Below are 13382 nucleotides of genomic sequence, written 5' to 3'. Positions count from 1 at the left end.
TTCCAATAACATTCTTCAACTATGAATCCATCAGTGGACAAATCCATTGGTTAGCTCAGAGAACTGATGATCCAACCACCTCTCAATGATTGGGACCAAATCTTTAATGTGAGTGTTTTTAAATATAGCCTATTTCAACAATAACATTTTGTTTTGAAGTTTGCAGAAAACTTCCTACTGAAAATACTCTATGACTTCTAATTAAGCAAAACCAAAAATATCAGCTTGACATTTAAGGGTGTCTACCTACCAGTCACCTCATTCATCATTCATTCTTCCAATTTATCATCCAATCAATCAATACTGACAGAGCCTGCTATGAGCCAAGCCCACACTAGGTGGGAGGACACAGGATAGGTAAAACCCACAGTATAACCACCTCCCTATACAAATTACACCCAAATCATAACATCTTTCAAACATGTGTATGGTCTTTTCAATAACAAATCTTTTTCATTAACTCACTGAAATATCTGAATGCCAGACACTTTTCATGGCTTGCATAAAATATGTATTATAGCAATATTCATAACAAAGTACTTGAGGCAGGGTAACTTTATAAAGACATGTATAGATATAACAACCTATATAAACCAGGTGTTGGTGCCTCACACCTGTAATCCTATTCAAGGATTAAGGTTCAAAACCAGCTTGGGCAGAAAAGTCTATGAAACTCTTACCTCCAATTAATTACCAAAAAGCTGCAAGTGGAGCTATGGCCAAAGTAGTAGGGTGTTAGCCTTGAGCAAAAAATGCTCAGGCCAGCACCCAGACGCCAAGCCAACCCCCCCCCCCCAAAAAAAGATATAAAAAAACATATAAATAGAATCATTATGGAGATCTTATAAGTTTAAGAGACCAAACAGTTCAGCTATTGCTCTGAAAGTCTCCTCAGAAGGCTGTATCTAATCACAAGCCCCAGAAGGCAGCCTGTGGGAAGGGCTCTAGGATCCAACACACCTGAGAAATGTCCTCTACTACAAACAATCAAATTAAAAGCCAATAGACATAATCAACTTTCTAACTCGGTTTCCTAAATGTGCTTTTATTATTAATCTCAGGATGCCACTGGGATTTCTGGAGATCAGCGAGCCTCTCAGTCAGTCCTCATGAACAGTGTGGCTTCTGTCAAGTGCGGACAGCAGTCTGACAACATGAAGAGTGATCCTGTTAGACCATCAAGGCAACTAAGCAGCACAGACAGCCCCTTCATCTTGGCAAGGAGGTGGACTGTACAGGGGCAGGCTCTGGACAAAGAGCCCACTCAGGAGACAATCTGGGTCTGTCCCCTCCAACACAGCCAGCGAGCCCCGTGGTTCTCCTTTCAGAGCCAGTCATCTTAGCCTGGACCTCTTCCAAAGCACATTACCAGGCACTTGCCTATGTCCCAGGAAAACTCAACTAAGCATCTGCAGAAGCTTAAGTGACATAAGAGCTTGGTGGCTCCTCAGAAGAAAACAGTGGGCAAATGTATCCTGAATTAGGCAACTTCCCCTATTGGACTGTTAACTGTAAGTCAATTAAATATTAGTGAATACCCTCGAAAAAATGATGATTTTTCATTTTGAAACTATCAATCTTATTTCTGACAGTAATTGCATAATTGGACAAGTTGTCTATTAAGAAAACATCAAGTTCACAGTAATAAAATGATGTCACCACATTGTTCATCTAAGGAGAGTCTAGCCCCATGTGCAAGGCACTCTGATATTGAATGAAGAGAGATCTATAGAAGAGAATGACCTAGAAAGGGGCTACAAAGAGTGAAGGAAAGGAAAAACAATGGTGATATTAATTCCCCAGGTAGAGAAATGGGATTCAATATTTGTTGAGACAAATATTATACTATTTACCTTTAGAATAGATGAATACTACACAAATAACCTGGCCAAATATAATCTAGGCAAATAATACTTCTTGGTACTATAGCTGACAGAACACTTATTTCAGGGAGGAAAAAAAAAAGCACAGCACTGCAGAGTAAAAGGAATCATTTTAATCTGCACATTCATTGCCGGGAACACACCACTGATTTCTACTGTGTGCCCTGTCCAGTTCCACCTGCTTCCATTCACTTACTTTCCAACATGAAGCCATCTTCACAAGAGGCAGTTAAAACAAACTGTCTTCTTAAGCAGCACAGAGTACTTTGTCCTCAAAGGGCTTTAGCAACTGAAATGCTTCCAAAGAGCTCTAGGAGGCAGCTCAGCTTGTGGGGGCTTTCACTGAAATCCCTTCTGTCGAAGGTGGCGCGGCAGACATGGGCCTTCATTAAGCCTCCTATAAGCAGCCTCACAGAACAGTCTATTTATGGAAAATCAACTGAATCACAAGACCTTCCTGTGGTCATCCATTTCAGGGTCACTTGGTATTTGAGAAGGGAAGAAGTACCTAGCCTCATTGCAAGCGGCTTGCAGGTGCTGTCAGAGTTCTCCTCCCAGCCACCACCCTTGCACAACGAGTGACCCAGTGTGCTTGACAATGCAGAGTGGAAGGCAGGACAAAGGCCACTTTATATCAGCACGTGGTGATCGTCTCCTCATTTCCTGCCAAATGGGTCAGACCACACTTTCAACCCTATAGGAAGACATGGAAATAAAACAAAATTCAGTTTTAAATGTCGTAGCACTTCCCTCAATGCCAAACAAACAGAAGAACACCCAAAATGAGTTGTGCAGCTTCCATGTGGTTAGACAAGAGACACAGGGGGGTCAGGAGGCCTTCTGGGACCTAGAATGAAGGGACCAGAAAGCAAAGGTGGCTAAGCGGGACCTTGAAATGACTCCAAAACTGCCCCATAATAGAAGATCTGTATCTGGCCTCATTAAGGAATAAATAAGATGCTGCCACAGATTAAGGAGTTTTGATTAATAAACTGAAAACCTCTCAGTCTCAGCCAACTTGAATCATCTTAAAGGAATGACCTATTCAGCCATAAAGGGGTTTTGGAGCTTTTGTATAAAGTCAAAACCCACATCAATTAAAATAGCACATAACAGGGCTCAAGTGGCAGAGTGCTAAGCTTAAGGGAAAAAAAAAGGTCAGGGACAATGCCCAGTTCCTGAGTTCAAGCCCCAGTACTGGCACCCCCCCCCCCAAAAAAAAAACCACCTCACACGCAAATATCAGTTTCCCATGAGGGTGGTGTTTAAATAGGTGCTTGGTAAATAAATCTGCAAAACAGCTATTCACACTTCATATTTAATTACACACTTGTTCCATTTTGTGCCCACTTATCAAGTGCAAAAGAGGAACTTGCAAAAAGTATTCTGCAGTGAAACATTAAAACAAAATCTTGGATAGCACCTAGAAAATAGCAACGATTACAAAATAAAGAGCAAAATCAAAGTTAAAAGTTTTAAAGGTAAAAAGCAAACACATACAAACCACATAAGAGTAGATTACATCTTGTTTTGATTTTTTTTTAAAGTTTACCTGGTGGCTGCACGTTTTCTTGAACAATCCCAGCCCGATTTATTGCTTGCTCCTTCTCTAAGAAACACAATAGAATAATTACTCTTTAGAAAGAAAGTGATCATGGAGGGAGGAGGGCGGGGTAGGCACAAAATTGTATTTACATGGGCCAACGATACAGGACAAAAAGAGACATGAGATTAATGAAAATTATTAAATTCAGAGATGTCATCACTCAAAGCTTTTAGGTTGTGGAAGCCAGAGCCTATAATGCAAAAAGATTGAGTACTTTCAATAAAAACAAAAGCTATACTTCAAAAGAAAAGCTCCAACTAACATCTTTTTCCTGTGATCTCAGCATTTTGGAAAGGCAACAAAACAACAGAAAAAGAACAATTCTGAAGAAGCGGTGGGCGGGATATTACGAGCGGAAGGCCGCTGAAATGAAGGAACGAGCACAATTACCAAGAAAACGATGGCATTTCTATGCTTAAAACGCACTCCACTGAAGGACTGGACTCAGAGCTAAATATGCTATGTTTTTGATAGGAAATAGAGCAGAAAATGAATCTTTGGGTGGGTGGCTTTGGTTTGGGTAATTGAAGCTTCCCTAATTGATTGCAGGTGCTGTGCCAATTAGTAAGCGGGCTATAGCTACAGCAGCTAACCCAGTCTCTTTGGAGAAGTCCACCAGGCCAGGGCCAAGAGAAATTGAGCATTTTATGACTGTGGGCTTTCTAAGTGCTTTAGAACAAACCCAAGGCCTGTGACAACAAAGACTTATTATTTTAAGTATCTTGACAAACAAATGGCAGCCTGTTAGAAGAAATACTTGGAGCCAAAGGATGTTTACTACTAAATTATAGTAATTAAATGTTGTAATCAGAGCTTTGTTTTAACCAGACCGACAGTGTTTCTTTAAGTCCACATTTAGTTCTTATTTAATGCTAGCTCATTTTCTTTATTTTGGCCTCTGGATTCTCATAAAGTTACACAGGCACAAAGGTACCAGAACTAGGTTCTACACACTCTGATATTCACCCAACATGTTTTTCCAGAGATGCAATGGAAAGTCACTCCTAAATAACCTGCCTGGTAGTTGTATCAATGCTCATTTTTGCTTTGGCAAATAAAACACTGGCCATGGAGATTATGGGACTCGATATCCAATTCTAAGGACAGGAAGAAGACAAAGCACAATGAGGCTGATTACAGGCAATGGCTGAAAGCAGCAAGTAAAGAGCAATCAAGCCTCTGGGGCCCTAGACATGCCAAGATGTCTCCCAAGTCGAGAGGCTGGTATAGAGCCTTGAAGGCGCTAGACTTCTAAAACAAACAGTGTTCTCCCATCGCAAGACTTAAACCAAGTTCCCGTAGACCTGAGTAGCCCACACTGCCAACATGTAAGTCTCCCAAGTAGGGATATCTCAAAAACGCTTAGTGGAAGCCCACATTGCCATCAGTAGTCCAGGAACAGAAACAGTCATAATATTCTGGACCTAAAAGGTTTATCCTCTGATACTGACAAAGAAGAGGGATCAATGAGTTTGGGGAAATAATGGATAGTCATAGCATGTTGGACATACAGATTTAAGAAAATCATTCATCTAGGTGGACCAAACGTGTTTTCTAGAAAGCAGGTACCTCAATGCCAAAGACAGTGCCAGGTCACCAGAACACTGAGCGCCACTGAAAGCTGCTTTGGGAGGTGAGGCAGAATGCTTAATTGTGCTCTAACCTCTTGTGAGGCAGCAGGGAAGAGTGAAGAGAAAGGAATCCCTGTCTGAACACTTCCTTGCTAATTGCTAATGAAGTTGGAGAGAAGTGGAGGATTTGTTTTAAACACACTGTAATCTCCTCTAATCCTGTTTCTGATGCAATCACCTCTGTAGTTTGACCTGGACAGGCAATTTAAACCAGTTCCTACCAAGTGATAACCAGGTATTAGCATCCTATCTACATCCGCTGGTTCTTTAATCCATTAATGTTTAATAAACACAGTAAGGCCAAGGCAGTCTTATGTAAATTCATGACAGCACAAAGACACATTATTTGTGACTACAGAATATGCTAAGAAACAGTCACCTGGGATTTAGCCAGCACATCTTGATGAAGTTGACAATCTTCTCCCTACTATCACTAGAGAACTGGCAAATATATAAAGCTCTTGGGAAAAGAGCAATGCTGGAAGCCAGGGTTCCCACTATGTGACTACGTGAACCAATAAGCTAATTACTGACTTCAGTCCTGAGCATGTTCGTGGAGTGGGTGAAATGATTAAAACCCAGCCATGGGCCAGTGAGTTAAGAAAATTCCCTACTCCAGTGTCTCAGCAAGCCCGACTCTGCCCCCTGGTGCTAAGGCAGTGCTTTGATTTGTAGTTTTAATTGAGAATCTTTACCTCTAGTCAAAGGGTGCAGGTGTATTATTAAAGAGGCTTATACATAAGGGTGTGCTGACTTGGCCATGGTAGGAAAAGAATCCACCTACTAATTTTTAAGTTTGTGGAAATGACGATGCATCCTTACACTGAATGTCCACATTAGGAAATAAATTCAGTGTGCCACTTTTTACTGAATTTAACACTGACAGCCACACAAAGAAATGCAGTACACTGAGCACCAGCTTCTCGGCAGTCCGGGTGGCTCTAGAGGAGCCCCAGCAGGAAGCAAGCTAAAATAAATAAGCAGAGAGAAGCTGATGTCCAGGACTTCCTCCCGAATCCAGCTCCTCCATCGTCTCTTGCCAATGAACAGTTGAAATAAAAGCAACTCACAGTTGAAGTAATTGAGACAAACGGGGAAGGCAGGTCAGGACTGTATATTAGACAACAGCATTATATATCAGTTCCAAACTTCCTGCACTGGATCACTGACTGGGGTGAGGTAAGAAATGCCCTTTTCTCCAGAATACAGGCTCATGTGTTTAGGGATGAAAGCTTACAATGTCTTCAGTTTACTCTTAAATGGTTCTACAAAACAATAGTAATGACTACAATACACACACATATAATTACATGTGTATAGATGAAGACACACATGTACATAAGACTCCATTAGGAAAGACAGCAAATGTGCAAAATGTTGGTAACTGGTACTACTCTTGGATCTCTGGTATGAGTTTGGAGTTTTTCTTAATATGGAAAAATAGCCCAATGCAAACATACATATAAAAAAAATGCAACAACACTGTAGCTGGTCCATGATGATTTCTTAAGGTATCTATGGTTTCTGAAAACAGAAAGTACAAATTTGGAGAGAAACCTACCACTTTGCTGTTAGGGTCCAGGCACAAACTCTGCCACAAGGAAATCCAGAACTCGATGGGTACCGCTGGCAGGTGTGAGCCAGAGGCTCAGGGGAACCACTGACCCTAACAGTAGGAGGTGAACAGCTGGCAGAGGGGACCCAGACAGCAGGTGTGAGGCAGTGACAGAGTGGGACCGTAACAGCAAATATAAACCACAGCTGAGGGGGACGCGGTGGTCACAATAGTGTCTCACAATAGCTGTGGAGCCACAGCAGCACGAGTGGACAGCAGAGCAGGTGTGAAGCAGGAGCTGAGGGGGAGTAAGGAGCAACTGTTGCCAGCTGGCTGAGGAGACCAAACAGCTGTAACAACCCGCGATGAGCCAGCTGGCGGAGGGGAATCAATGGCCATGATGGCAGGTGTGCATAGCTGGCTAGTGGGAGCCACATGGTCAGAACAGCAGGTATGAACCAGAGGCTGAAGAGACACCACACCACACCGAACCTCGATCGAGTAAACGAGTATCTGAAGGGGCCAATGGCTACTGAAGCCCTGGCTCACTGCACAGCAGACAGACCCTGCTGCTCCCACTCCACTAATCTGGTTGAATCCAGGGAGCTTTCGGTGCCTCAGCCCGTCTCCACATTTCATTGGTTGTATGGCAAAAGGAACAAGAAGAGTCTCTGGAGGACCCGGCGTAAGAGGGAGATTGGCTTTACAAGCTCCATTATCTCCACAACAGGTAGCATCTTATAGCCACGTTCCGCCGGGCAGACACCACACTTTCAGGGAAACGTGACAGGGCAGAACAGGCATCTCCTGCCAGCTCGCCAACCAGCGTTATGCTTGCGCCTTGCTGCCTCTTACACATTCTTCCACTGTCCGAAAGGTACTAGGACAGGGTGTTAAACTGGCAAGGGAGTCAGGATCCAGTGTGTACCCAGTACTTCATGTGCTAAGTGACACTGGGCAAGTCATTTACATGAGGTAAATTGAGCATGAGCTCAAGCCTCTTCTGGCAAAGTCCTATGGTCTCCTGCTTCTGCACATTTAACTCAAATAAAAATGAACCGAGGTCAAAGACATGATCTGATTCTGTTTCACCAGTTGATCACAGGACCCATGACACATACCATTTAAACGACCGTATATATGCAGGATCACCATGTAGTTCTAGGATACAAAGACAGGTCAGATTTCTAATGCCACCTTGCCTTCCCTAAATGTGCCCACCTCATAAACCATGTTGTGCAAAAAGATGGAAGTCGCATCACAGCAAAATAGTTCTAAGCCCTTGGTTCTACATAGCTGACCGCAGGCCAACTGCCACAGAACTGACCTTGTAATCCAAGAGAACCTATAAAGTCGTGCAAAGTTAATGGATGGAAAGAGCTGTAGACCACAGTGAATGCAAACATGACATCTCCTAAGGCAGACTTTGCAGTGGCCATTGTGGAAGGTCCCCTTGGCTCTTTACTGAGTATCCATCCTCGTTTCTGCTGCCTGCAGGCTCATTCTAGCAGACTTGGAATCTACTTGTCCCCATCCTCCCCACACCCAGCCTGGTCCAGCTGAAGGGTCCAGAGTGACCTACTTTGGGGCCCACATGGCCTGGGATCCTTCCTCACCAGGCCTCTGGCTCCAAATCTTGTTTTTACTAGAAACTAAGTTCTCAGTCTTGCCCTTCCAAGAACTGTGGACTTGACCTTCTGACTATGGCTGATGTCCAGGGCAGAAATACATACAGGTCATTGGGCTTCTGGCTATGGCTGATGTCCACTGCAGAAAAGTGTACAGGACAGCCAGCAGGGAGGGCTGACAGCAGACAGAGGAGCAGCTGGAAGGCAGAGGCTAAGGCTTCTGCAGATGCCTAGGCACAATGTTTCAGAGTGGGACCCTCTTCCTTCAGGCTGTGCTTCTTATTCAGAGAGGACCTGCCTTCCTGGGTCACAGGGAACGTAAGCTATCGCTGACAGTACTTATGACTTGCCAACTTCAAAGCCATGTTGAACTACATCCAGATGGTTCCTTCCCCAGAAGACGTGCCCCGCCTCCTCCTGAGGTTCTACTGGGTACCTGAGCTCAGAGCCTGCCATGCCCCCTCCGTGGGCTGTCCTCTTTCCAGCACCATCTGTCTGGGCTCTCCTTTCTCTCCACCCCTCCCCAGAGCTCTTGACCTGCTGCAAATGTTCCCTTCCTGTTCTCCTCAACCAACTTTAAAAACACAGTTTAGTAGGTTATTGACTTGGTTGCAATCTCTTTGCTCAATTTTAAATCACTGTAAACATTAACAAAATAAGCAATATTTTTGTCTTCTTTTTGCTAAACCCTAGACATGATTTCACCTATCTTTCCCATGGTCTCCAAGCAACCACTCCTCCTTTCGCCTCTAGGCCACGCCCCTTTCACCACCCAGTCTTCCTAGGACTTGTGACAGGATATTCTCTGGAGGCCTAAAGCCTACCTCCGTAGCCACTCCTCTTCCATCTTTTCTGAGGGTCCCCTCATCCCCTGCAGGCCTTTCCTGAGACCTTCACACCCTGGCATTCACTGGCCTCTGGACTGGGCCAGTTTGGCTCTTCCTGCCCCAGCCCAACATACCCAGTGATGGTCTGCCCACGTGCCCTGGCACTCCAGATCTGTGAGTCCACTGTCTTTGTGCACATCTAGATGTGCACATCTAGATTCCTAACCTTCAAGCTTGTCCTCACCCCTACACTGATGTCTTCTAGTGTTTCCTATTGGTGATCAGCACCACCGAGGCTCCAGCTGCTGGAGCCGGAAGTTTCCTGGGGACCACCTTCCTTTTCTTCTCTCTCCCTTATCTACAGGGCCACAAGTCACAAGTCCCCTCAGTTTATTACTCTCTTAGACCCACAGCCACCTGTGGTTCAGGCCAGTGACTGCTCCCTGAGGCCAAAAGAAATCCAGCTTCTGCATCTGCCCCACTGGGGTCCTCCTTCTCACTGTGAGCGCCTGCGCAGTACACACCATCACTGCTGTCCTTGTCAAGTACTTCAATAACCCTCCACTGGCTGGGCTCAGGGGACATAGCACATTGCAAAAGTATTTTAATCAAGCCAGCTAGATGATCAAATGTGAAGAACGAATGGCAGGACAACAGGCTTTTCCTCCGCCGAAGACCTGGAGGGACTCACATTTTTTATCAAGCAAACATTTCCCAAAGAAATTCTAACAGATGTATTCTAGAAAGAAACTGAAACTACAGAGGAAAGAAAAATAGATCTCTGAAGAATGTGTGCAAAGATGAGCCACCAGTGACTGAGTGTGACCAGCGGCGGTACCGACTGGCCTGGGAGCAATTGGAGCATCATGGGAGACATGTGGACTAGAACAGGTTGGGCAGAGAATAATGGAAAGAGCCGTTCTGACCATCCTGTTGTACCTAAAACTGCCAGTGGCCGAATGACCACTAACATCCCAGCTTTGAACAAAAGCAAGAACAGCAGCTAAATGAATGCCAGTCAAATGCACTGCAGTAAACTGCAGCTCTGACCACCCAGCAGGTTCCCCAACCTGATCTCAAACACACAAGGCACCCGGGACCCAGTTCACTACCAGGTCAGCAAGCCTGAAGTCTGTGCACCTGCTTCAGTCTCCTATACCCCTGTCCTTGGGCTTTGTTTTTAAAAATGTTTTTGTGTGTGGAACACTTAACATAAGACTATATGGTACTAATCTGGTATGCAACCATTAGCTCATTTAATTCACCCCTACCTTGTAAATTCTATCCAGTAAACTCCATAGTTATGGATGGAGAAGAGGAAAGGGCTCAGAAAGGTGAAGTAATTGCTTCAAGGTCTTTCATCTAGCAAGATGCTGAGCCCCCCTCCTCTCCCTCCTCCCAGCCCTCCAGAGGTAGTATGATTTAGGGATTAAGGGCAATAGTTCAAATCCCAGATCAGTGGCTCCTCAGTTGTGGGTCCTTGCCAATTTATTTAATTGTTCGTTTATAATGGGGATGAAGATCATTCAGCATAAAAACACACAGGGTTACTGTGAACACCATATGGCTTAATATATTGGTTGTGTTTAGAAAGGTATCAGATATCTTTGAATTAAAAAGTAGATGTTCTGTATTATTTACTTGTTTAAGGAATCAGCTCTGACTCTCAGGTAAGTTTCCCAAATTAATCAAAATAGAACCAGAAAAGTGAGTAAGCATCAACAGCTTCCCAGTTTAAAGAACAGCCACTCAACTAGACACAGTGGCTATGCCTGTAATCCCAGGACTTGGAAGAGTAAGGCAAGGGGACTTTTGAGTTGGAGACTAGTCTAGGTTACATAGTGAGACTCTGTCTCAAAAAAAAAAAAAAAATATATATATATATATATATAGATAGATAGATAGATAGATAAATGGTGGCTATTGCAGTTACATTTATAAAATATTCGCCCAAAATGGGCTGATTTACTTATCTATTTCAAGCAATTCAGACAGCCTGTCAGACAAGTACACATGTCCCATGAAACACACACCTAACCTTGTCCATGTAACCCAAGCTGGCTTCTCAACCAAGGCCCCCTCCCATCTAGGGCTGGTAAATCATCATGGAGACCATCCGGTGCCTACATAATGTTTATCCTAAGTTCTATCCTGTGGATTCCTTGTCTTCAGTTCCCTCTTTGTGACACACAAAAAATGTCTCCAAATAAGGCCACTTGCCCGTTAAGGAGGAAAAAAAAAAAAAAACCACCCCAGTTAAGAACCATTGATCTAGCCTCCATAAGAGAAATCTTGCTAATGGGACCTAAAGTATTCCCTTTGTCCCAGGTTCAACTCTAGAAGCCATAATAAAATAGCCTGGGGCAGAGATTCAGTGAAGGGAAAAATGATGATGGAAACAGATTGCACAGGACTGTCGCAGAGTCCCACATTATCCCACTCTATCCTGCACAGGGTGCACTGAAGCCAGGCTGGAAGTCAGAAGGCAGGAGCCATCTCCGTTTTGGCTAATGGAAAGAAGCTACAAGGAAATCTAAGCCCTTAAAAGGCTCCCCTTCCAGAAACCAAATGTGAGCAGCGTTTTTGTGATGGGCAGAGCATTTACATGGAGCTTTCGCCTTCAAATCACCAAGCTTCCAGCCTCAGCTAATATCCTCCAGGGGCAGGGCTGGCCCTTTTCCATCTTCGAGATGATTCAGGTTTCCTGGAGAACAAAATGAGCCTCTAATGCCTAATATTTTGTCTCTGACAGATGGCTTCAAATGTATCAAAGTGCTAATCCTTCCTGAGGTATAGGTCTCAAGGAAGGAGAGTTTGGCTTTTAGAATGATAGGACTGGAATGATTAAGGAAGAAAATTACTCCCAGGATATTCACCATTGTCATGTGAGCAACCAACTTAAAATGAAGGAAACCAGCAGAATCTGAAAAACGATCGGAGGAAAAAGGAGAGGAAGAACTAAAAACCCCAGGTTAACAGTTTAGGGTTGAGATATTTCTGCTCAAAGATATCTTTGGGAGTGGAAAATGAAGTGTAATAAAAACACCTTTCATCTCAGGGCATCCATCTGCCTTCTCCCTACACGATCAGACTCTGCTTGGGTGTCTGGAGGAGGTTTCGAAGATACAGGCCCGGGTGGGCATAAATGCCTTCCCACTTACTATCTGTGCGACCTTGAACAACCTCTACAATTTCTCCGGGCCTCAGTTCTCGCCTCTGTAAAATGGGAAGACGTCGTGCAAATTAAATGATCCAGCATGTGCTTAACCTGACACACGGTGACAGTTGGGTGAACCTGCATTTCGTGTCGACCTGCTTCATACACAGGCGCCTCTTCCTGGACAGATGGCTGTAGTCAATAGCAGCACTGAAGGCCAAGAGGCTGCGGGACTAGAACCCGGGCCTGCTTGACTCCACCGCACCAGGTGACCTGACAGGGACAGGGATAGGGGAGGGTGGGGTCACTGGGGCCAGGCCACCGCGCGGGGTCAGAGGTCACTCACGGTATTCCTCCACCCTAATTAGAGGTCGGAAATAGATGGGGTAGAAGGCTGCGCCGACCAGGGAGACGAAGCCGCCGAAAATGAGCGCGGTGCGCAGGTTCCGGGACGCCGACATGGCGCCAGACCGGGAGCGGAGGTGACCCAAGCGAACCCAGCACGCTCGGAGACCTTCTCCCGCCGAATGGGCCGTGACCCTCTCGGAAGAGGCGGAGCGGCTTTCACTTCCGGGCCTCGGGGCGGGGTGAGGGTAGAAAACGACGCCAGAGGCGTGGTCTCCGCGCAAGATTGGGGCGTGGCTATGGAAGGGGTGGAGGTTGAGGCGTGGTCTCCGCGCTGGGTGGGCGGGGCCTCTGGCGGGGTGGAGGTAGGGGTGTGGTCTCCGCGCCGGGTGGGGCGGGGCGGAGCCTAGGGCGTGGTCTCAGGGGCCATTCACCAGGAGGCGCGGGCAGAGTGCCAGGGGCAGGTGGGTTTTCTGTGGACTTGTCTGCCTTCTGCTCCCTGTCCTCAAGCTGGTTCCTCCCACCCCCGAGCCACTCACCCGTTCCAATACTTTCTCCTCTGTCCCTCATTAATTTGGTATTTAGTGACTGTCACAAGCTCCCACCGTCTCTGACCGTGGCTTGACTGCAAGCCTTGGGACAAGTCACTAGGCTTCCCTGAGAGCAGTGTGTGGGGGTGAGAGACAAAAGAGCAACTCGCCCTTTTGGCCCAGGATGGCCTGAGAGGTGTTTCTGTAACCCAGGTCACAG

General features: G+C 45.4%; 1 protein-coding gene across 1 annotated transcript; it reads right to left on the bottom strand.

Annotated features, from left to right (window-relative positions):
* Window positions 1–1981: 1981 nt before the first annotated feature.
* Window positions 1982–12855, bottom strand: Smim20 (small integral membrane protein 20). Its single transcript, XM_042674785.1, has 3 exons — window positions 12634–12855; window positions 3436–3492; window positions 1982–2577 (listed from the first exon to the last, which is right to left on the bottom strand). Exons 1-3 carry the CDS (start codon window positions 12746–12748, stop codon window positions 2540–2542), a joined length of 210 nt encoding a protein of 69 aa, XP_042530719.1. The 5' UTR covers window positions 12749–12855; the 3' UTR covers window positions 1982–2539.
* Window positions 12856–13382: the final 527 nt, after the last annotated feature.

This window comes from Dipodomys spectabilis, unplaced genomic scaffold, assembly GCF_019054845.1.
Source record: "Dipodomys spectabilis isolate Male_0828 unplaced genomic scaffold, ASM1905484v1 ptg000021l, whole genome shotgun sequence".
In the NCBI taxonomy this organism is placed as follows: Eukaryota; Metazoa; Chordata; class Mammalia; order Rodentia; family Heteromyidae; genus Dipodomys; species Dipodomys spectabilis.
The sequence above is the reverse complement of the archived record's forward strand: the minus strand, read 5'-3'. Positions and strand labels throughout refer to the sequence as shown.